This window comes from Gracilinanus agilis, chromosome 3 (genome assembly GCF_016433145.1).
Source record: "Gracilinanus agilis isolate LMUSP501 chromosome 3, AgileGrace, whole genome shotgun sequence".
NCBI classification, from domain to species: Eukaryota; Metazoa; Chordata; class Mammalia; order Didelphimorphia; family Didelphidae; genus Gracilinanus; species Gracilinanus agilis.
Genome location: NC_058132.1, coordinates 480818043 through 480844157, shown reverse-complemented (window position 1 = coordinate 480844157; position 26115 = coordinate 480818043). Strand labels below are relative to the sequence as shown.

At 35.0% G+C, this 26115-nt stretch overlaps 1 protein-coding gene across 1 annotated transcript; it reads left to right on the top strand.

Annotated features, from left to right (window-relative positions):
• The first annotated feature begins 1768 nt into the window (after positions 1-1768).
• On the top strand, positions 1769-25743 carry RP2 (RP2 activator of ARL3 GTPase). The gene is made up of 4 exons (XM_044667002.1): positions 1769-2428; positions 5803-5917; positions 23286-23371; positions 25607-25743. Exons 1-4 carry the CDS (start codon positions 1781-1783, stop codon positions 25688-25690), a joined length of 933 nt encoding a protein of 310 aa, XP_044522937.1. The 5' UTR covers positions 1769-1780; the 3' UTR covers positions 25691-25743.
• Positions 25744-26115: the final 372 nt, after the last annotated feature.

The following is a 26115-nucleotide window of genomic DNA, read 5'->3' as shown; positions in this document are numbered from 1 at the left end:
TTCCTATACTTTCTAGTGTTTTCAGTAGGAATGGGTATTGTATTTGTCAAAGACTTTTTCTGCATCTATTGAGATAATCATGTGGTTTCTGTTGGTTTGATTATTGATATGGTCAATTATGTGGATGGTTTTTTCCAATATTAAACCATCCTAGCATTCCTGGTATAAATCCCATCTGGTCATAGTGAATAATCCTTGTGATAACTTGCTGAAGTCTTTTTGCTAGTATTTTATTAAAGATTTTTGCATCTATGTTCATTAAGGAGATTGGTCTGTAGTTGTAGTATTGATTCTAAAATGAAAAGTATGAGTTTTTTAAATATTCATATACTTTTTTTGAGAGTTGGAGCAGAACTTTATTATTCAGATGGGAAAAGGAATGTATAGTTGCATGCCTCCTCCCCTCAAAAAGGATTTTTGAAAAATTAAAAGGAGAAAATTAAGAATAAAAGCAAAACAAAAAATATCCCATTGTTTTCTGAGCCCCAGGACAAGATTGGAGTAAGGACAGCCAAATTGAACTGCCTGTTCCCTCTTTTCAACTTTCTTGCCTTTGCTTATACCAGTCATGGCAAACCTTTTAGAGACAAAGTACCCAAACTGCAACCCCTACACTGCATGTGAGCCACCCCTTTACCCCAGACAGGGGAGGGAGGAAGCACTCCCATTGGACTGAGGGGCGGGTGATGTGAGAAAAGTCCTCAGGTGCAATGGAGAGGGAAGGGAACAGCTTCCTCTGGCACTCATACCATAGGTTCACTACCACAGGCTTATTACCATGCCCATTGCCTGGTATATATCCTTGCCTTCCTTCCCCATTTGCACTGAAATTTTCCTTAGCTTTTGAGGTCCACCTCAAATGTTCCCTCTATTTTTTCCAGTTACATGTTATCTCTTCTTCTATCAGACCTTTTATGGGTCTATTATACTTACACATGTATTATACTTTTTATATATATTTTTTGTATTCCTCTACAAGATTTTAAGGCCAAAAGAACAGAAGCTTATTTATTTCCCCTTCACTGATATTGACATTTTGTTCTTATTGTAGCCTCATTTTAAAAAAAGGTTGAAAGAGATGAGTAGAAGATTACACAGTGCCTGGCACATAATAGGCACTTAATAAATGTTTGACCGAGTAGTACAGAACTTATACTGAACCCAGCTATAATGATTTTTGTGACTTTCTTTAGTAGCATTGAGCATCCTCTCAAAGATCATTTATTAACCCAATAAGTAAGTGGGCTATATATAGGCCAGTCCCAGCTGTGTGACCTTAACTGTGTTGCCTATCTCTTAGCATTTTTCTGATTTGCAACCAATACTTAGTATTGATTCTAAGATGGAAGGTGAGGGTTTTTTGTTGTTTTTTTTAAAGGCCTTGGACTGAGTGCTGGGAATACAAAGACAAAACAGAAACAATCTACCCTGCCCATATGAATCTTATTACTAAGTAGATAAGAAATGGACAATGATAGTTAATCAGCACTGGAGATTAGCAAGATAGATACAATGGAAAGTCAAAGGGTAAAGGGTGAGTCCTGTGACTGTGGAGTCTGGACTATGTAGGGAGGCAAGTGAAATCAGAAGGTGGCTTATGGAATGAGAAATTGAGAGACTTGAGTTCCTAGAACTGGTATATCTAGTTTTTATATGTGATCTACACTTAAAAAACAAAAAGAAGGAAACTAAACATTGGTTTCCCACCCATTTTTCAATAATATTTCAAATGACACACTTTTCATTTGTTTTGTTTCTCCAGATTGATCCAAAAGACTATATGTTTAATGGCTTGAAGGATGAAATAGTAGGTCGCTTACCTGGGAAAGTTGCAGGACAGCAGTTTGTCATTCAAGACTGTGAAGCCTGCAACATCTACATCTTTGATCACTCTGCTACAATCACTATTGATGACTGTACAAACTGCAGAATTTTTCTGGGACCTGTAAAAGGCAGTGTATTTTTCCGGAATTGCAGAGATTGCAAGTGCGTAGTAGCTTGCCAGCAGTTTCGTACTCGGGATTGTAGAAAGCTAGAAGTCTTCTTATGTTGTGCCACACAACCCATTATTGAATCCTCAACAAGTATCAAGTTTGGCTGTTTTCAATTTTATTATCCTGAGCTAGCTTTTCAGTTCAAAGATGCAGGACTAAGCATCTTTAATAACACATGGAGTAACATCCATGACTTTACCCCTCTGTCAGGAGAAAACAATTGGAGTCTCTTACCAGAGGATGCAGTGATTCAGGACTATGTTCCTTTACCTACTCTTGAAGAGCTCAAAGCTGTACGAATTTCTACTGATGCCAGTAGAAGCATTGTTCCAATAACCCGGGGTCAGAGGCAGAAGATTAGTGATGAATCCTGTTTGGCTGTGTTATTTGCTGGTGATTATACTACTGCAAATGCCAGGAAATTAATTGATGAGGTAAGAAACTTTTTTTCCTTTTTCTCCTACCTTTCTAGGAAAGATGCTATTTAAGAAAGCCTTTCTTTTAGAAATAGATTTTAGAAATACAGAGACTAGCCACCTTAGTTAGTAAATATTTATTAAGTACCATATGTGCCAGGCACTATACTAAGTAGGAAACTCAGAAGCTAGATAATATTTCCCAATTGCATATGTAAACATTTTTAATATCATTTGAAAAAATGTGGATTTCCAGATTCTCTCCCTCCCACCCCTTCAGAAAGTAAGCAATATGACACCAATTACACATGTGAAAATGTATTTCCATATTAACCATGTTGCAAATGAAAGCACGCACACATACACAAAAAACGATGAGAAAAATAAAGTTTAAAAAGTATGCTTCAGTCTACACTCAAAGTTCATTAGTTCTTTCTCTGAAGGTGAATACCATTTTCCATTTGGATCCTTTGGAAATGGCTTCGATCATTGTCTTAATCAGAATAGCTAAGTCTTTCACAGTTGATTATTCTTATAGTATTGATCAGCTTATTTCTAGAAATCTGTGAACACTTTGTTCACAACAACCCTTTGAGGGAGTTATAGTGAGAATTATTATTAACCCTGCTTTATAGATAGAAAAATCAAGGGTCAGCATGTAAAAAACAGTTTGTCCATATTTACAATTAGGAAACTGGTAGAATTGGCATCTGGCACCTTGGCATCTGAGTAGTAGAATGGTCCTTTGAAAGAACAAGACTCTAGACATTCTTAGAAAAATCATGTTAGAATCTGTGTCCTTAGAGCCCCCCTATAAATTAGACTAATTCTTATCCCAATTTCCTTTAAAGAAATATCAGGATAAATAATGGTATATACATATTTTGAGCTATTTAGAAGAAAAGCACTACACAAATCCAAGATGACAGCACTGTAAGGTGATATGCCCTTAAGCTTTGAAAAAAAATCTGAATTTTTAAAAAAGGAAAATATTCTCAAAATATCTGGCATCAAATACCCAAGGAAAATTGATGAACAAAAAATAATTTCATAAAGTCTTACTAGATTTTAGACAAATATTTTGTATTGAATGCCTATAATTTGTCTCATGTAAATATACTAAGATGAAAAGTGAGAGGATGGGGAAGTAAGAAATAGAGACTATTGCTTTTGGGACTTTATGAAACTTTATGAAATATATAGAGTGGAGAATGCTTTTGAAAATTATTGGAAGATACTAGTGATAACAATGCAAAAGAAAAGAGCACCAATGAAACATTTTTAAAATACACAGGAGAGACTAGAAGGAGAATTGTGAGATAGCACAGATAACTATACAGCTTTTGGAACTAACATGCTGTTAATTAGCATTTACTTTTTTTTTTTAAAGCAAGTTGTGGGTGATGAGATTCAATTTCCTATACAACATTTTCAACATTCATTTTCTTGTTTTTGTTTAAAGAAATTTTTAGGTATTTTTGGTTTTTATCAAGTTCAGAATAACAAAAAAATTTGTACATTTTTTTATATTAGGAAGATGTTAAAATTTGTATTAGATCCATGTCTCAAAATATAAATGAGCTTTTTAAATTTGTGAAATTTGGGGAACACTTTTGCTTCATTAGCTGTTAATATTAACTTTTTTTTTGGTACTTCTGACTTGATAGAGCTCTTGGTGAGGAACTTCCTCCATCAATGCAGATTAGCACCATCTTTGTAATTTAGTTCTAGAGAGTTCCTTAGATCCATAAGATATATACCAAGGATCACTCAGCTAGTATGGGTGAACAGTGGAATTCAAGCTAGGTCTTCCTGACCTGAGACTAGCATAGTGAGGCTACTGAGTCACACTATATCTAGATATTTAACCATCGTTGTTAATATTAACTCTTTATCATAATTATCTCCTTTTGAATTGATCATTTTACTCATATGAGATATTATTATTGCTCATAATCCAAACACCCAATTAAAATCATAACAAATACAAAAAATGTGTATACTTTATAATTAAATTATATTAAAAGGAGGCATTGAGGTGACTCATTGGATTGAGAATCAGGCGTAGAGTATGAGAGGTTCTGGGTTAGCTGTTTGGCTCTGGGCAAGTCAGTTGCTTAAGCCTTTACCACATTTCTGCCTCAGAAACAATAGTATTGATCCCAAGATGGAAGTTTTATGGGTATTATAAAACTCTGATTTCACTGGGGTTTAGAGAAAGGGGAAAAGGAGGACTGCTTGGGCAAGGGATAACTAAGAACAAATACCAATGGGGGAATCACCTTCACACCCACAAATACAGGACTTGGGAAATGAGTAACACCTATTTGCAGAAATGGCAGTTAAATCAGTTAAGTAGTGAGCCAGACTCCACTCAGCTAGGGAATTGCAATAAAACCTTATATAACTTAACTAAAGTACTTCTAGGGTTAAGGAGAACAGACAAGAAGCAGGAAACAATAATTTATTAAAGTAAAGAAGTTAGGGAGATGGGTAAACAGGGATTTCCTTAACTGGGGTTAACTATGGACCAGAAACAAGGGAAATGGATTACTACATTAAAACCCTAACATTAACTAGATCCAAGCAGGATGGAGCTCACTCCTTGGGTCCTTGTCCCTCCAGTGGTGGTCTCAGATGTTCCAGATGAAAATCAGCCAGTAAATTCAAAAGGGTCTCCAATGTAATGGAAGTCCACCTTCCAAACTGCAAACCAAGCTCCAGGCCACATGGTAGATAGGATGGCCTTTGAGGAGTACAAAAACACCTGCTTCCTCTCCAGTGGCAGCAACCAACAAACTCAGACCCTTGAGTCTCACCTGCAGAGTTCCTAGGCTCCCAGAATGTTTCGCTCATCCATCCTGCTTTGCACAACTTTTCTCTATCTATACTTTAAAATGCTATTTCCTCATTATAGAAGGTAAGCTTTAAAAAAAAAATATGTGTGTATGTATATGTATATGTATATGTATATGTATATGTATATGTATATGTATATATATATATATATATATATAAAAGGAAAACCACAGTTTAGTCTTCAACTTATTAGTATTTGGTATCTTATTTTATTTTAAATTTAAATTTAGTTAGTTGTTACATTAAAATGTCTAGGTAGCCTCTTACCTCCCTCCTCTCCCCCCATTAGAAAAGACATAATTTGACAACAAAAATGTATATATGTGAAACTATGTTTCACTTATTTCTATTTATCAGTTCTTTCTCTTGAGGTAGACACACAAGTCATTCATCAAACTATTTCTTTTGCTCTATATAATGTTCTTTTGGTTCTACTTGTTTCATGCTTCATAATTTCATATGTCTTTATGTTTTTTGTTTTTTCTTACTAATGGTAGCTATTTAAAAAATCTAAATATTTCTATTTTCAATAGATGCTTAGCAGAAGTTTTTTGCTGGTTCAGACAAAGGAAGTATTAATGAAACCTGAGGATGCTCAGAGAGTTTTCCAAGAAAGAGCACCTGATTTCATTCCTTTACTGGAAAAAGGTAAAACTGTGGGGTTAGAAGATACATGTAAAAATCTAATTATGCACAAAGGCATCTTATGGTGAATTTGGTAGGGGACAATCCACTTCCATTGTTTTATGTACATACATTACTCATTGGATTTATTTCTGATTCTGTGGGACTCTTGCTTTTGCCTGGAATATTCTTCCCTTTCTCAGTTCTCCCAAATTATGTCTTTATAATTGTTCAAAGCTTGTAAAATCCTTTTTCCTTCAGAAAGCTAACTCTCCTGAGACCATGATTTTCCCATTTTCTGTAATATTAATAAATGAAATACCTTACTACAATGTTTACCTCAATGAATAACAACCAACATGTGTTATATTGAAATGCTTTGAAGTGGCAAAAGGAGTTCCTGCTTTGAGGGAGCTTAATTATGTTGTGAAAACTGTAAGAATACTAATAACAGATGAAATTTGAGTATTTTTTTGTATTTTATGTATATTGTCTTGGCATATCTAAAATAGTCTTTGTGTGTTCGATCCCCACAAATGAATGTTTCTTAGGCAGTAGATGTACCCATGAAATTCCATATTTCTCTCCTCCAAACTCCTAGTAACCTACCTCTACCTCCATTTACCTTGCAATTATTTTGTATATACATTGATGTAAAAACTTGGCATAGTGGACAGTGAGATGTCCTCAGAGTGGGAAGGCAGGGTTGGTTCAAACATCCTACCTCTGATATAAACTAGCTCTATGATCCTGGGCAAGTCACTTAACTCTCTCAGTGCTCTAGATAAAATCTCGAATTTAATCTTTATTTTTATATACAGGGTGTCCCCCAAATCTTAATACATTTTAAAGCTTTATTGGATTATGTATATCTAACATAGAGTAGGTGCTTAATTAACGCTTGCTAATTGGTTGCAATTTTTTTCTAAAAATAACTAATTCTGCCTCATGATATGATCTCTCCTTCCAGATGATAATCCTTTAAGTCATAAGCCCACAATCTTGTGTCTAGTTCTGTCTGGTCCAATTTTTATACCCATTTCTATCAGCTGTTTGTTTTCTAAAATAGTTTTCAGATTACTTATTCTGGTTACTTTCCTCATACTTTTTGTTTGTGAATATCCTAAAAAAGTGGTATTTCAAATTGAATAGTCTCCAGATTTTTATCTTTGAATTGTTTCTATACACTTTAACCTTTCTTAGAAAGGTAAAGATAAAAGTCATGCCTCTCTCACTTTATATAATGCCATGTATATGTAGGTACTTGATTTAAAATATGTATATAAATATTTTTAAGTGATATCTCTTGAAGCTTTTGAAACTGTAAACATGTCAACTATATTATGCTTTAGGATATGCTTGGCCTAAATATATCCCAATTTTCTGTTTAACTTCTTGAAGTGGGAGAAGTTGTAAATACTGTCCTTTCTGGTTGAGTGTAATTGATAGGAATAATAAATCTAAATTCTAGCTTCATATTTTATTATATTTAGATTCCATAGTTTGAGAAATGTGTGCAGTGAAAGAGAAATATGTGCAATCTTTAAGTAATTTACCTATTCTTGAAAAGAAATGATCAAAAATCAAGTATTATTTTAACCCAAATTGACCTTCTTGAATATTCTGTCTTTTATAAACTATACTTAACTATAAACTTCTTATAAACTACTTGCTCTTATTTTTTCTTATATTTACTTTAGTTTGGTAAGTGGCCTCATTCCTGTGTCAAATGGAATAGAGCTAAATGGGGAAATAGATAATTTTCTCTTCCAAGAGCTCTCAGTTGAATTCATTTACACTGGCAAATACTACTTTTGTACTGTTATTCTTCTTTTATGCCAAGTAAGAACCACCTTAAGATTAAGTTGGAAATGAAATACTGCTAAAAGAAACAGAATGGCCTTATTTCACCCTCTTTTTCACTGCACAAATTTTAGATGTAGTAAAGTTTTTATCATTTAAGAAATATTCACACTGTGGAAAGGCCTGGAAAGGCATTTTTCTGTTTTCAAATCTGTATAGCAATCCTCAGTTGAATCTGGCCCATTTCTAAGTTCAGCCATCATGAGTCTTCTCTTTGACTGTAGATCCTAAAATTTTCATATAAATGGTAATTCCTTTTTTCTTACAGTAGAATATTCATGTTTTACTCATTTTGTTAGCTACTAAATAGGATTAGAATAGAAACTACTGGACTTGTCATTTACTTAGTATATAGGGAGCTCTCAGATGAGGAAATGTTTTCTATGTCTTGACACCTTCTTTGCAATTTGTACCTTTACTTGTTCAGGGCACTTCAGTTAATGATTTGCCAAGGAATACAAAGTCTGTAGATATATGAGGCAAGATAAATAGGATAAAGGTAAATTATTCCTAAATGGGAATAATAAACTAAATGTGAAGGAGTTCCTTATTTTAGATTTTGAGCTTAAACTTTGTAAATTAAGGTCCACTTTTTCCCATTAGAAACCTTTAACAGAACATTACAAATATTGCATGGGATCAATTTGCTATTGATTACAAAATGGATCTTTAGATCCTCAATAGATTTACTGCCTTCTACTGGTTTCCTGTTTTCAGCCATTTCCCTATTTAGAGAATAGCATAAAATTACAACTTCATCATCACACTTGTAATGCAAAGATGCACCAGAAGCTTTGGCCCTTGCAAAAGTTGACTGAAAACTTCTGGCAGTTAGGAGCCTTAGAATCCTGACAGAAGTTCAGTTGGAACCTGAGGCTTGAAGAGAGCGGAAGGTCCAACTGAAGCTCTGCTTTTGGGTTTTGGCTTTGCTTTTGCCCCAGGGTTTTTCAGATTCAGCTTCGGTCTTCTGTCAAATCCTGCAGAGACCTTGAGTAGATCACTTTCCAAAACAGCAAAATGTTACATTACGTTGATGACATCCTGCTAATGTCACCATCTGCCGAAGTCTGTTATACAGATAGTGTACACTTAATAAAAGAGCTAGGCAAAAGGGACCATAAAATTTCCAAAATGAAACTTCAGTTTGTGATGGAAAAAAGTAAATTATTTAGGATTCATCCTAGAAAAAGGCTCCAGAAGGATTTCCCAAAAGAGAACACAAGATATACAAAATTTGAGTTTGCCTAAGACCAAGAGGCAGCTCAGAGCAATTATAGGAGTAAAAAGCTTCTGTAGAAACTGGATTCCAGGTTATGCTCTCATCACTAAACCTCTGATAGAGCTAACCAGGAAGGAAGTTCCAGAACTGTTAAAACTATCAAAAGACCATGTCCATGCAATAGAGAAATTAAAATCACTTACTCTATCAGCTCCAGCCCTAGGTATCCCTGATCATGACAAACCATTCCTCCTTTACGTCCACGAGGATAAAGGGATAGCCTTTAGTGTTCTCACTCAATCATTTGGGAATACTCTAAGACCAGTTGCCTATTATAGCTCCAAATTAGATTCAGTAATCTGTGGAATGCCAAGCTGTTTAAGAGCCATAGCTGCTGTAGCCATCATGATTAGAAAAGGATCTTCCTTGGTATTAGGGGGTGAACTGAAAGTATTTTCCCCACACCAGGTGGAATCTACTTTAAGAAACACCACAGTACAAGCGTTCACTCCCAAAGACTATCACAATGCCAAGCAATCTTGTTGGCTAATGAAAACATAACTTTTCATCGGTGAAGAAACTTAAATCCTACGACTCTGATCCCAGATTTACCTCTGGAGGGAAAAAGTCTACATATCTGTGAGCTTGCACTTAACTTCATGCAAAAAACAAGGGCAGATTTAGACGAGAAGCCCATGGAAAACCCCGATTTGACCTTATTCATAGATGGATCATCATACATAGAAGACAATCAGAGATATACCAGAGCAGCCATAGTGACAGCCTCTGAGACCCTTTGGTACTCATCATTACCATCCACCATGAGTGCTCTAATGGGAAAAAGTGGACCTTAATGTCACCCATGTCAAGCCAGCAAAAGACATGTCCTAACAACAACCACAAGACCCAGTTATTATACAGCACAAAGATCAATTAGCACCAACCAATCAAATAAGTCCTCAGAAAGTCCATACCCTATACATGAGACCACAGAACCAGAGCAGCAATCAGAACAACAATCAGAGCATGAATCAGAACCAGAGCAGCAATCAGAACAACAATCAGAGCATGAATCAGAACCACAATTAGACCAAGAATCAGTGAACAATCAGATATTACAACAAATTTTATACCCAAATGATTATCCTAATCCCAATTACACCTTAGAAGAATCATCCATAAGCCATTATGACAATGAAAAAGAATCAACGACAGAAGAAGACACAACATTTGATTTGCAATCAATCCATGACCTAGAAACTGACATTGTTGAATAAATGAAAGCACAAAAACTTTTATCACAAACTCTTTTGTTACCTATAATCATCTTTATTAAACTGTAAAGAAAAAGGAAGAAGAAAAATTAATCATGTTTCATGGATATTTGAACTTTGTTCCTGACACAAGTCAATACTAGAACATCAGTTCCAGTGCAAGTTGACAAGTGCGGGATAACATCAAACGACACAAGTGAGCTGTTGCTGACTTTGCAGATCATCACAGGGGCAGCAAACTTGACAACTACAAAGACATCCGTGACCATTTATACAATTGGTGTATGGGACAACAAATCACACTGTGAAGAGGAGCATCGGATCAGCATTGGACACATGCATTTGAAGAACATAACTTACACCCAACAGAACTCTCACTGTATCCAACACTTTAGATTCCATCCACGCATCATATACACTTTGCAGCAGAATTCCGGTGAAGTAAGTATGTAACACTTCATTACACAGGTAGGTCACACTAGACAACACGTAGAACATTTTTCTAACTTCACATCTACATGTGAAACACCAAACCTACACTTAAGAGAGAAGCTTGTCTGCCTTAGCATAGAGTTTTCCTCTTACTTTGGTACAGACACCTTCTACTCAAATCACCTGACATTTCTTAAAAATGTAAATACGTAAATTTTGCTTACTAACACACAGTGTCAGTTTAGTTAATTTGATAAGTTAGAACAGGGACAGAATTTTCTAAACTTTCTTTGTAAATATTGTACATAGCTTAAATCTAGTCTGTTGTGAGGAAGATTAGATTAGTTATTGATTAGGTATTAAGATGTATTTAGCAGGAAGGAGCTGGAGCTGGGAATTCCAGGATGGAACGAAGGAGGAGGAAGTGTGTGTGCCCTGAGAGAGGACTCCATTAGTGGTGGGCAAAAAACTGTTGCTAGCTTGGGAGATCTCAGAGCAAAGGACGCCCTGCTTCCTGATTTTCCCCTGGGATCCTGAGTGGTGGCATCTGGTAGAGGGAGAAAATCAACAGTCCTGTGCCAAGGAAGAGGAGAAAGTTTGAGATCTGGTGGACAGCGTTTCAAGCAAACCCTCCCTACTTGGTACCTGAGACCACCTTGGCTCTTGGCATCCAGAGGTCATCAGTGGATTGCAGTGAGAATCCCAAAGCCACAAAGCCCCTAGCTGAGCTGCTCAAGCCTGGCAGGTTCCAGGTCTGAGGCAGACACCCAGAGACTCCACTGCTCCTTGGGCCCTGTCAGTTTAGATTACTAAGTTAGTGTAAAAATAAGTCTTTCCTTTCCCTGTAGGTTATGTCATTAGATTTAAGGTTTTAGAGTAGATATCCCTATCCCACCTTTTAGTTGTTCATAATTAAACCTAGTTATATCCTGTTACCTTGTCTGTTGGATTCAAAGCCTCTGGCCCAGGGTGACAGTTGACTAACTGACCTTTGTCAGTTAGGAGCAGCTTGGTTGTTCAGGTCTTCATGTCCAGGTCTAGTCTCTCATAAATCCCAGTGTGTGTACCCACAAACCACTTAGTTTATTTATAAAATCCCTGGTGACCCCATTCCTTTACTTATATTTTCCACAAGTCTAACCAAAGGACTTACAAATAATTTAGTCTTACTTATTCTTACTAACGTTTCTAACATAGGCATAAGTGTACTAACATATTCATATACTAACTTTAGAAAGTGAGTTAGAATTTAGTAGCTTAGATTGCAGAAATTTTCTTAGTTGATACTTTTGTTGTTCATAAAATTAGATAGATACATAGATAGAATTTATTACTTTGTTTCAGTTAGCAAATGTTAGCTTTAGGACTGTTTGTGAATATTTGCATTTAATTTGCTTTTCCTTTCTGTTCAAAGTTTTTTTGCAAAACTGAAATCCCCATTCCTTTCCTATGCCTTTCCCATAACCCGTCTTAGTTTTAGCTTAGATTAGTCTTAGCATAGTTTAAGAGTAAGCAACCCTTTTCTTTTGCAAAACTTAGATAAGGACAAGAGCTTAGTTAGAATTTAGCTTAGAATAAGAGTAGTAACGTAACCCCTTAGATCTTAGCAATCAGAAAATGTTGCAAGCTGCAAATTTTTGAAAGACAAATGAGCAGACTGTAATGCAAAGATGCACCAGAAGCTTTTGCCTTTGCAAAAGTTAACTGAAAACTTCTGGCAGCTAGAAACCTTAGAATCCTGACAGAAGTTCAGTTGGATCCTGAGGCTTGAAGAGAGCGGAAGATCCAACCGAAGCTCTGCCTTTGGGTTTTGGCTTTGCTTTTGGCCTGTGCTTTGTCTCTGGACAATTTGAACCTAGCTAATTTTTCTGGTCCTCTCCCTGACTTTCTCCATATTATACCCCTGTTACCTTTCCTGTGTTTTCCCTGTGGGCTCTGGGAGGAAGGGTAGCTTTTGGGTTATAGTGATTATACTTTTTGGGTTTAGTTTCCCTATAGGCAAGTAAAACACCTTTGAATCATATGTCTCTTATTTTATTGATTTAGTATACACTCTACTTTAAAAGCAGCCAAATTTTCCCTGGCTGAGAGAACAGGTTCTCTCTCAGTCCAACCCACTCCTGTGACCCTCCCCTATTTTGAGTTTCTCCCTAGCGGCTGTCAGAAACCCCAAACCCTTCTGACTAACCCTGAATATTAATAAATCCCCTTGTTACCTATTCAAACCCTCTGGTGAATTATTGTGTTGAAGATTAGGCAAGGGTTGAAGAGGGAAGGAATTATTTTCCTTATTTCTTGAGGGAACTGGAGGCATCCATCTTGGGAGGAAGTCGTTGCCCAAGACTTCCTCCTGAACCCATCAGTTTCACTGACAGGGAGGAGCTCTTGGACTCCCCTCTGGAGGGACTTGAGAAACTGACAAGAAAAGCCTTCAAGGCAGATTTAAAGCATTTCTGACTGGCCCTACTCCTTGTGTCTATAGAGATACCTTTCCTGCCTGGAAGGGTTTCAGCCTGTTTCCCTCCAGTATCCTCTATCTCTAGCCTGAGTATCTAGTCTGTTTAGGCTGCCACTCCTGAATACCCCACCTATTCCCTACCATCCAATTTACTACTTTGTCCATTCCTTCCCTAAACTCAGCCATCCCTTTCATTACTCTCCTATCACCTCATTCATCTTCTACCACTCCTTATTAGCAAGGATTAAGAGAGCACTCCAACTTTATTGACAACTTTAGTGACTACACACTCCTGAATATTGGGGTTGGGTGTGCCCAATTCCCAAAGGTTGTATCTTTAATAAATCAGCAGTACTTCAAGAAATGGGAGGACTCTTTGGTTCAGCAATTTCTTGGATGGAGATATTCCTTACCCATGGTGATGAATTTTTTAGACATTTCCAATTAACCCTTTCCAACCCTTTTATATATAAATCATCTTCCAGGCAGTGTCACCTAGGCCTTGAAGTTTCTGTTCCCTCAGGGGGCCCTCTATAACTTGTGTGAATAGTTCAAATTCCCCTTAATTGAAATATTTTATTTCCTCTAGAATAGTTCAGGATTTGGAACCCCACAAGTGGAATTATTGGGAGAAGGTAGACTTTTTAATCATCTTAGGGGAGTTGAAACTTTCTTTTTATAATCATGGTAAACAAAAATTCATCAGGAAGAAATTCATCTGGAATCCTTTACTTTACCATGGTAATTTTCAAAGGGGAAAGTCTTCATTCAGCACACTGAGGTATGGGACTTTCATAGAGCCTAAATTTTGCTTTTATGCCCCTAATAGAACTCCCAGGGAGGGAAAGGTTTTGGTTCTTGGACTAGAGAATATTGAATGGGTAAGGGCTAGCCTATAGGAAGTCAGGCCCTAGAGCCAATTGAATTCAAGAGACTTTATGCCCTCTTAGCTACCTCATTACATATCACCTAGATCTGTGACAAGGATTAGAGTTAGAATTGGAGACATTAATCTGTACCGTGAGTGACAGAATCCTGGCACTATGCCCTGGTCATCTCAGTGGTTTTCAATCTGTTCTGAACGGATATCGCTACTGTAAGAATTGTACCTTTTAGATAGTTCAATTATTTTGTTTTTATGATTTTGTATTAAATTTTTCCAACCTAGTTTTATGCTAGGCTTCTTTTGAATTGAGAATTGTTTTGACTATTTTAGTGGTGTAAAGTCAACAATTTGGGGGACCATTACACTCAGAGGATATGATGTAGTAGGAATTGGTGAATGTAGTAGTAGAGATGATTAGGTTGTTTCATTTTTTAAAATTTTAATTGTATACTTTAAAAATCTTAAAAAATTTTTATTGCCTTTTTTCCTGGCTCATAAGGGTATCATTGTATTTTAGTCTGGAGCTTTAGTTACTGGAATGTTCTGAATTTTGACTGATCTAAAATAAGTACCATTTTCACTTTCTCCATATGAACATTTAGGATTATGATCAAGGATGTAGGAGCCACCATGTGGCTTTAATGGTTTAAAACCAAACCAAATAAAAAAAACAACCTTTCTAAAAAATCTTTACAAATCTTTCCCATTTTTTTTTCTGTTTGTTGTCTTTCATTTCATCCTTAAATGTCCTCAGAATGACTTTTTAAATTTGAGTCTTGATATAGAAATATCCATTGATTCCTTGATAGGTACTACTGCTAATAGAAACTCACCAACATAGATCTAGGAGGTAAAACCCAAGTTTATTATGTGCTTCACATAGTTCCAGAGCTCTTAATTAACTCTGAGCAATGAACAGAGATTTCCTAAAGCTTATATAGCTTCCAGTTACATCAGAGAAGGAAAAAAAGGAAACAGAACCAGGTTGGATTTATAATTGTAAAAAAGGAAAAAAGAAATTTACAACCATCAAAAGGAGAAATAAGAATTTATCTATCACAGATACACTTTTAAGATTTACAGGTCAAAAATAAGGAAGATCACATCAGATCTAGTTTATCAATAAACATTAAGAAGGGGTAGTCTTTGAACATTCTTTTTTTTCAGTTCCATTTCTTTATCTTAATCAGAATAATTGGGAGTCTCAGCTGATTTAGCATATCATAAGGAAAGTCTCAGCTGGGTAGGGGACTTTCCTCACAATTAAAGTGGCAATAATAAAAAAATAATAGATAACTCTTACCACAGTTTCTTACCAAGTTTTGTGCGAACTTGTTCTTCCTGCCACTGTTGTATTAAGTGATATTGCTCACAATCTTCTACCATCTTTATCTGTAAAATTTCTACAGACAAATCTTTTTTAATAATATTTTATTTCCCCTCAGTTACATGTAAAAACAATTTTTAATATTCATTTTCTTCAAAATTTTGAGTTCCAAATTATCTCCCTCCTTGCTCCTTCACTCCTGCTCCACCTCTCACCCCAACTTGAGACAGTAAGCAATGTGATAAAATCTTACATGTGTAATTATGTAAAGTACTTTCCCACATTAGTCATTTTGTGGGAGAGATTTCAAATGAAAAAAAGAAGAAAGTGAAATATAGTATGTTTCAGTCTGTATTCAATCTCTTTGAGTTCTTTCTCAGAGAGCAGATGGCATTTTTCATCATGAGTTTTTGGGATTTCTTAGATCTGCATTGCTAGGTCATTCACAGTTCATCAAAAAATATTGCTGTCACTGTATACAGTGTTCTGATTCTGCTCACTTCACTTTGCACCAGTTCATGTAAGTTTTTCCAGATATTTCTGAAATCACCTGCTAGTCATTTCTTATAGCACAATAGCATTCTATCACAATCATACCACAGTCTGTTTAGCCATTCCCCAATCAATAGATACTGCCTCAATTTTCAATTCTTTGCCACCACAAAAAGAGCTGCAGTAAATTTTTTTTGTACAAATAGGTCTTTTTCTCTCAAATATATTCTTGATCAGTGTTGTTCTTGGATGCTGTAATATCATTTCTGCTATGCAAAATGGAGAGCAGAATGATTGACATTTAGCGGTTTGGAACTTAGAATCAACCAAGCTTGCCATGAGCCAGGAAGGGCAAAAGTCAGTTGCTGGGAAGACTATAAATAGCAGGATTTTGGACCAAAGGGAAGGGGGTCATAATTTGGAGAAGGGCTTTGGTGGGAGGTTTTGGTTGGGTAGGCCAAAAGTCAATTTAGGATACCAGCAGCCAATACTGATCAATACCTTAGTTTCCAATCCTGTGTGAATCTATAGTATACATCCTAATTAATTAATTATCAAAGAAGAAGCAACATCAATACCATCTAACAACCTGGTTCAGGTTAAAGCAGCCTGGCCTGGCCAGGTTGCAACTGAGAGAGACAAACCTCTTCAACTCTTAATCTCAAACCCTGACTACCTTCAATTTGATATCACCTGATCATCTGTAGCTTTAGCCAAGAATTTCCTTTATACTACTTTTTTTCAGTTCCCTGTTTCCCTTTCCCTAAGTCTGTTATCATTAAATCTTGAAACTTACTTAGGTGGGTGTCATTTTTATCCTAAGGATCATCAAACATATCCTTGGTTATCTGAAGGAAGAGGGATTATCCAACTGAAGTTAAGTCACAATCAACTAGTGTTTATCCACATTTTGGAGCCAGGATAAGCAGTCAAAGGAGCTGTGTGATCTGACCCACAGCCTCTTCACTTGATCACTTATCCTGAACATTGTTATATTGAAATTGGGTGTATTAGTTTCTTCACAGATATTCCTGTGGGGTCCTTAGTGTTCACCGCCACAATTTAGTGCTACACCTAGGGATTCCCACATTCACTCAGTTTCAACTCCTCATACCATCAGAGGACCTTGTGCTCCCATTATCTTATAACAGTACCTTGTCTCTCCACTTTGCAAAGAAGTTATTGTAGGTTCTAGACTTGTGTTTTGGGTTTTTTTAAATATAGAAATTAAATTATAGTAGTTGAACTAATTAGAATAACTTGGACTGGTAACCAGTTTTGCCATATCTTCCCCATTTTTAGGCAATAGCTTGTTTAAACAAGTTGGGTTGTAGTTATTTTAATTGTGTGCTACCTTTTTCCCCTTACTTTTATCCTAGTTTGTATGCATTTTGATTTTTGCTCTAGCAAGTTGGTGGTTTGATTTCCCACAGAAAGCTGGGTCAAGAACAACTAACATCAGTAAAGAGTTCTTTCTTGTCTATTAAAAATAAAAGTTAAATTTATTATATACTAGCAGCTTTTTTGGTTGGAAAGTGATTATAATTTTGATTCTCTTAGAGAAGGTAATGGTAAATGTTTGAAGTTCATTTTTAATACTTTAATATAAGTAGGCACACAAAGATAAATAAGAATCACTTTAAGGCATCAAGGTGATTCAATAACATTATACTTTAAGGTATTTTTTTCTTTGCCTTCATCAAATATTTTAGACATTAAGGTACTTTTACAGAAAATTTATCTGCTATCAAAAACATAGCCAGTGATCCTTTTAATTCTGAGATGAAACAGCTTTTTTAAAATGAAGAGAAAACTTCAGTAATCATTTGATAGTTAAAATTGCAAAATAATAATATAATAATTTGTCTCTTGAGGATTATAAGCAACCATAAAGCTTTCTCATTTGCTTATGAAATAATAGTGATTATTGAAATATTTTTCTTCATATGCTGACAATTAGCTTTGTTAGTAAAAAAAATTATAAAAAGGCTATTGTATTCTGTTCATGAAGATATCAGATTTATTTATATGAATTTTGAGGACCTAGATAACTCTAAAAGAGCTTCTAGTATTAAAATCTCCCTTCCCCCCCCTTCTTCATAGTAAACAGGAAATTTTAGTGAGAAATTTCTGGCTGTCTTTGAAAGCATTTACTGTATTACCCTGTAGGGATGCTTATTAAAATCATACTCTATTTCTCTATCAATTCAAATTTCCTCCCACTCTCAGTGGTACTGAAAACCCTCAATTCACAACCAACCTCTTCCTTTTAACTCAATATTTATTTATTATACAAACATCAAAACCATGCTCACATTTTCATTTGATGGGGCAAACACTCCACTATGAGATTTTCTCATGATAAAGCTTTTATTTAGAGTGCCTTCCCTTTCCCAGCTCACTGTTCTTTTCTTCATTCCTTAAAAGATTATCTGGATTGTCACATCCTCTGCAGTTTTTTCAGATCAAAAACTAGGTTGATTTCTTTTCCTAGCCTTCTTTTCTCTTTCCATAATTATGCATTTTATATCTTTTGGCTCTTTTATCACTTACTATGCTCTGGTGACACTTTTGTTGTCTTTCTCGGCAAAATCACTCAAACTTCTAGGAGGGAGGGGATTCGAATAATGTTCTCACATGTGGGCAGCTAAATATTACAGCGGGTAGAGCACTGGGCTTGAGTTAAAATGTAGCCTCAGACACTTACTAGCTGTGTGACCCTAGACAAGTTGCTTACCCCTGTTTTTACCTTAGTTTCCTCATCTGAAAAATGAGATGGAGAAGGAAGGGGCAAACCAGTCTAGTATCTTTGCCAAGAAAACCCCAAGTGGGGGGTCACAAAGAGTGGGGCATGACTAGACAATAACAATGAACAGCTTATCCCATGATGCAAAATTATACTTTTATATATAGTATTTTTAAATTGTAACATAAGAAGCTAAGCTCCCTGGGATAGTTACTGGAAAGTTGTATTCTACTCATAGCTTTATAAAAGGTATACTTCATGTGAAATATATATAAAATTGATTATTCTTCATATGTATTTGTAGGTTTATAGCCTTTTCTAACTCTTCTCTCTCTATATTAAATGTCCATTTCTACCTTCCCCTCCAGAGAAGCTAATATTGATAAATTTGCACACTGTTAACTATTTTTATCCAGGCTGTACATGGCTTTTGTCTGTAGCCTGTGCTTTGGTACTTCTTATAGTTTAGTGGTCAATTGCATTCTGTTTTGCATTGTTCCCTAATCATTTCATATGTATAAAGCTTGTCTTCCTAACAAGGTTATGAACTCCTTGCGGGCAGAAATTGCATCTGGTATGTTGTTGTTATGTCTCACAGTGCCTATTGCAATGGTTGGCACATAGTGAGTGTTCATAAAAATGTATGTTGAATTAAATAACATATTTTGTTTGGTCCAGTCATGATTAGGCTCCGGCTAAAAATTTGACACTGGTCATGACAAGTTCAATTTGAAACCCAAATGAACTTATAAAATACTGAAATTGCAATAGAAAATATAACTAGGCCTTTGTAGTAGAATTTTAAGCACAGTCATCTTTTATTATTTGTGGTGAAGACTAAAAAAATGTACATGGCTTTGGAAAGCTGTCCAAGATGAGGCTTGGAGATATACTTTCAGATAATCGTTACCTTTTTGGTACCTATTATCAATTACCCTTTGGCTTGGTTTTGTTATTGGTGGGCCATAGCAGGACTGGATATTAAGGGGATTAGAGGCACAGGACTGACAGAACTAAATTACTCTTGGATAATTAAGAGCTGATTGTAATAGTTTTGATTAAAAAAAACAAACAAACAAACAAAACTTTTTCCTCCTTCTTGGAAATGAACACATTTTTATGGTTATCTGGCTATAGATAGAAATTAAAGTGATTTAGTCATAGAATCATAGACCTAAAGTTGGAAGATCATTTAATCTAACCTGCCAGCCTTTGCTTGATAGTTTATTATATGAGATGTCCAATAATGAAATGGGCTGTCTAATCATGAGAGAGTCAAAATCTATCTTGCTCTGCCTTCTCCTCGTTGGTTCTTATTTTCTGATCTCTCTTCTACATAACAGATATTTATCATGTGGCCTTTCTTTAGATTTCCTCTGATTTATCCAAAGCCCTTTAAAAATGTGGTACATAATGCTGAAAAAGAATATGTTATATGTAGGCAGATTAGTGAATTATTGTTCTTGTTTTTTGTCTCTTTCATTTTTGATGACATATTTCCATTAATGTTGCACAAAATTGCTTTAGTTTTTTTTTTATGGTGAGAGAAGACAATATTTACATTATTAACCTAGATTGTCAACAAAAACCCCTAAGCCATTTATATTAAGTGCTATTAAGTCAGGTTTTCTCCATTTTGTTCTCTTCTAGTGGATTTTAAAAAAAATCTAAGCAGAAGAGAGAAGGATTAAGAAAAAATAGCCCCCCCCCCCCCTCATTGCAGAGGTAGGTTACATATGCTGTCAGACACAGGCCATGTGTTTGTTAGTTTTGCTAAACTTTTTTCTTTTTAAAAATCTTTTATTGTAAGAATTGTCTCTCTAGATAGAAAAGTATATTCAGAATTGATATTAAGCACAAAAGTTAGCAATGAAAATAAGATAGTTTAAAAAATAAATCTAATCAGAGGAATTTACATTTTAATTATATCCAATTCATCATCTGATATATTAGCTTTCTCTCTCAAGTTTCTGTCATCTTTTTTTTTTTTAAACCCTTACCTTCTGTCTTGGAGTCAATACCGTGTATTGGCTCCAAGGCAGAAGAGTGGTAAGGGTAGGCAATGGGGGTTAAGTGACTTGCCCAGGGTCACACAGCTGGGAAATATCTGAGACTAGATTTGAACCTAGGACCTCCTGTCTCTAGGCTTGGCTCTCAATCCACTGAGCTACCCAGCTGCCCCCTCTGTCATCTTTGACTGTGATAGGTTTGCTCTGTTTATCTCCACCCAAATTATTAATTAAAATTTCAAACAGGAAAGCTGAGACTAGAGTCCTGCCACTCTCCACTAGATACCTGGGTTGATAGTGGCCCACTCATTAGGACTCCTTGGGGGAAAGTCATTCAAACAGATGTAATTGCACTTATCGATACTGTTGGCTATCCCACATGACTCTAGTTGTCTGCAGCATTGTCACATTCTTTCCAGAAATCAAACTACAATGCATTTTATTTTGTTCCTTGATCTGATCTACCTAATAAACCTTTCAAAAAAGGAAATGAGATATTAGTTTAGGGTAGCATGACTTGTTCTTAGTGAACTAATAATATATGTTTCTAGTGATCACCACCAGAGAATGTTTAATAATTTTCTTGGGGTTGATAGCAATTAGGTTAGAAGTTCTAGCTTCTAAAATCTACCTTTTATCTTGTATTGTTCCTTGTCTTGTGACACCACTACATTTCTTCATAATTCTTTATAGAGTACACATAATAGCTTCATAGTCACATATGCTATAATTTATTATTTTTCTTCTTACCTAGAATTCATTTTCTTTTAAACTTATATTTACCTGACCTTCCCATTGTGAAGATTATTCTTCTTGGTTTAAAAAAAAGAAGAAGAAGAAGAAGGAAAAAAGAGGATTGGAGTATTTTTATCATCTCTTTATGTTTCACACCTTGAGTTAGAATGGGCCTTCCTTCTTGTTCTTAATGTAACTAAATAAGCTGTTTTTGATGTCATTAAAATGTTTCAAAAGCTTCAGCTTATTCTACACTTTAACCTTCCTGGCACATTTCTTACAGGTCCATGCCATTTTTTTAGTATTCCCATTTGTCCAAATCACTGTGCTAGCTGCTAGCCCTTAGTTTGGTGTCTTTTATACTTGGCCCTTTTAAAACCCAAGCTATCAGAGAGCTCCCTATCTGTGTAGGCCACAGTAGGAATTTCTGAAGGAGGTTATTGGTTTTGGACATCTCCCTTTTTTTCTTTACCATTGGGATAATCTATGATTGCAGTGCCAATATTTATTTTATTATTTTTTTTAGCCTCTCACATCCTACTTAAGCAATTTTACCTTTTAGAGTTAGGAAAAATTGTTGCAGGAGATGAAAATTTCAGCAAGGCCAGGTGAAGAATATATCAGAATATATATATAAGAATATATACTTCTAGCAGCATGAGACTTTGAACAGATTATTTGAAGAGTTGAAGTCAGCTATTGCTATAGTGTTTCTGTTTTTGTAGCAGCTTTGTAATCTGTATTATAAAAATATCAATCATATCATCTTTGGCTGTATTGGTTTTAATATGCTCCTACAATGATAACAATTTTCTACTAAGTGCCTACTATGTGTATATTACTGTACTAAGCAATGAGAGTAAGAGGCATATTAAATATTATTTTATTATAATATATTAATGAGAGTAAGAAGCATATCAAATAATGCAAGAACCTTGCCCTCATGGACCTTATAATACAGAAAGATAATTATTTTTTTCTCCTTTTATCTTCACCCACATGCTCTTTATTGTGATTCTATTCAGGATTATCTGCTTCCCAAGACTGCAGCTTTCCCATTCTTTCATATTTATATCATAAATTTAAAGCTGAAAGAGACTTTTGGAACTATATAGTGGAACCTCCTCATTTTATAAATGAAGAAAAAAAGGCCCAGAGGGGGAGCAGCTAGTTGCATAGTGGATAGAGCTGCAGGCCTGGAGTCAGAAGGACCTGGGTTGGGTGCATATCTGACCTCAGACACTTTCCTTGCTCTTGCTCCTCTTCTGTCTTAGAATTGATACTAAGACAGAAGGTAAGGATTTTCTTTAAAAAGAGAGGAAGGGTAGGGGAGTGGACCAGGGAATGTCACATAGGCTTAAGTAGACCCGGGATCTGAATCCTGAACAAAATCTTTACATTCCCTGTGTTTCAGTCATTCCTTCCTGCCAGGCCTATGAGTTTAAATTTGTTTTATTGTGTCAAAGCTTCAGATTTGTGATAGTTACTTGTATTCCATTGGTAAATAGTAGACATGAAAGCCATAAATGCTATTTGTTTCTAATCTTTTGTGTTTTTCTGTGAATTATGGGAAAGTCTCTACCATTCTTTTTTTCATGATGTCTTCTATATTATCTGATTTTACTAGAGATATATAGGCATTTTTACATCTCCCACAAATCAAAGTTTAGGATTATTTAATCTACCACTAGTTCAACCACATCATGGAAGTTGTTTTGCCATATTTTCCTACCTACCATAAAGGTAGTAATAATAATAGATAATATTTATAAAGGCATTCATGGTTGCAAATCACTTTGCATGCAATTTTTCATTAAACATTTGAAGGTAGACATATAATAAGTCATAACCATCTGCTGCATATTTCTCTTGGAGAAGAGAAGAAAAGCAAATTCTAGAGTATATATTAAGTACTTTTCATTAATAAAATAGTTCTTTCGTTTTCTTGTAGGTCCTGTTATTGCTTTGGAGTTCAATGGAGATGGTGCAGTAGAAGGGTGCCAACTCATCATAAATGACGTATTCAATGGGACCAAGGTAAGAAACTATATCAGATTGTAGGAAGATAGGGAAGGTCTGTCCCTGAAATGTTTGGAATAGGGAACTCCCTGGCTGTGAGTAAACTGTTTCCCTTAGGACAAGCTACCTCCTGGTCTGCAACTTAAGAGTCTTTGAGTTCTTCCCAGAGAACTACAAGATTAAATGACTTGCCAAGGGATAACACAGACATTATGACTTAAAAGTGGGACTTGAACCCAAGTCTTCCTAACTAAAAACCAGCTTTCTATCAGCTACCTCACAATGTCTCTTGAAAATTGTACAAAATAAAAATAAGCTTACATTGTGTTGTTCAGTTAAAATTTTTGCTCAAATAATTTTCCTTAAAGTAAGTGATATTAATATTACTCGAGATAAGCAAAAACTTAAGAGTTAATTCAAATTTCCCTAATTTGGAATTTTGATCATTGGAAAGCAGCCAAACTGAAATTTGCCTTTGTATTATCTATAAATAAATTATTCTAGAAGTAAATTAATAATAGATTCAGTTCATCAGATACTTATTGAAAATTTAGTTATGTGCCAAGGACTTCTCTTACAGGAGAAATGTAAGACTATTATTCTGGGGACAGAGCATATTCTCCAGCAAAGGAACAATAAATGGTAGCAAAATCCAAAGCTAAAATATTTGGTATGCTACAATAAGAAAAGGGTATTATTGTTAAGGGAGGAAAGGTAAGCATGAACAACTATAGTTGTCTTGCAAAGCTTCATGAAAGAAATGGAATCTTAATTGGGCTTGGAGGATAAATAAGACTTTTCTAGTAAGTGAGGGAGAATATGATCTGAATTATTTTGAGAAAAAATGCAAGACTAATTATGATATGTTCCATCAAAATAGGAAAATTGTATTTTTGTATTTTGTAATTGTATTAATTGATATTGAAAGTAATCTGTGATGGAGAGAGTTGAATGTTAGGGTGAAGAATCAGACCATAAACAGGAACTCTTAACTTTTTGTGGGTGTCCTGAACTCCTTCTGGTGAAGATTTTGGACCCCTTTTCAAAATGATGGTTTTTAAATATTAATAAGAGGAAGATCCAGGACCAAAATGCAGGTGTTTTGGTGCCAAGCCCATTACTCATTATCTTTTTCCATGCCGGATTTTAGATTTGAAACATTTTCTTGAATAAAGAACAAACTATTTTCAAGTACCATCAGGCATTTTAGAAACACCATTATTGACATTTTTTAAATAGCTTTTACATTTTGACAAATAATTTAAAGTGGGATGGGACCCCAGATCATTTTAGCTCAACTCTCAATTTACAGATAAATAAAATGAAACCAGAAAGGTTAAGTTAAATGACTTGCTCAAGGTCACAAGAACAGATCCCAGAATATATATAGGTCCTTTTGACTCTATATCTAATATTCCTGACACATAAGACAGCACCTTATCGACTTTGCTAAATACAAGCCACCCACCTATTTATTAAAGTAAATCCCCCAAACGCTTCTGCAAAGTTACATTTTCTTAGCCTAACTCTATTTGTTGCTTACATCTTTTAAAATAATCTATACTTTTAATTTTTCACCGGTTTAGAGATTCATGAAAATTAATAATACTATGATTGGTTGCCATCTTGTTAGATTTTTTTAATTTCCTGAAAAATGTGCATATATATTGCATTTACTAATTTGTTTTGTTGAACTGTTTTTCTTTCCCTTGTTCTGAGAAAGTAAGGGAATTCGTTGAGAAATAATTGTAGTATAAATTTTATTTGAAGCATTAATAAAACACTAAAGATAAATTTAAAATTCTCCTATTTAACATTTATATTTATTTTTCTTTATACCTGATGTGATCTGAGTTTGAGTCCTACTTTATATTAGCTTTGTGACCCATGAACAAATAATTTAATAGCTTAGATTTTGAGCACAAGGCCTTTTATATATAGACCAAAACCTGTAACAGCTTAGAACAAATCATGACATTTCAAGAGTGCTTTTAGAAATGTTCTAATTTTATTTAATGATGATTTTCATCATAGAAGCACTTTAAAAAACATTAACATTTAATTTGCAACTGTTGAAAACATACTGTCTCAATTATAGGAGACTTGAATGTTTGGGTGTTGTGTTGGATTAATTTTATGATTGTATTTAAGAAAGCAGCAGATTTTTTTTTACTAGATTCAATGGTAAATAGGATGCTAATATTTCATGTTGGTTGATTATTAATATTTTTGTTTCTTTTAAATTTAAAATAGATGTTTGTGTCAGAAAATAAAGTAGCAGCTTCTGGAGATGTTGAAAGCTTCTACAACTTTGCTGATCTGCAAATGGGGATGTGAAGTACAGATGTGGAACCATTACGCTGACATGAAGCCCATATTTTCAACTTGTTTATGTAGGTTTTGATAGCATAATTTTCTGCATTAGAAGTATTTTTTTACAAATGCTGAAATGTCAAAATATTATTTTTTTGGAAGAATCTGTTTAGGATGACATGATTTACTTGATGCAAAATAGATAGTCCTTCTTAAAATTTACATTTAATGGATTTTAAGCACTTAAATCCTCTTCCCCATTATCTGTCTTCTCTAGAACTTGAAAATTCACTTTCCCAAAACTAATTTAAATGAACTGTCAGTGAACATCTACAGAAAGTTCTAGAAAGTGAATAAAATGTAGCATAGGATTTAGAATTTGGGAGAGGGCTAAGAGGTCCTTTACAGAAATCCATTTTATAAATGAGAAAACTAAACTCAACTGTTAA

Excerpts from the sequence above, each read along its gene's own strand:
- RP2 (XM_044667002.1), top strand. The coding sequence starts at position 1,781 with ATGTTTAATGGCTTGAAGGATGAAATAGTAGGTCGCTTACCTGGGAAA. Across the intron at positions 2,429-5,802 it reads CCAGGAAATTAATTGATGAG|ATGCTTAGCAGAAGTTTTTT; the intron begins GTAAGAAACTTT and ends TATTTTCAATAG. Across the intron at positions 23,372-25,606 it reads ACGTATTCAATGGGACCAAG|ATGTTTGTGTCAGAAAATAA; the intron begins GTAAGAAACTAT and ends AATTTAAAATAG.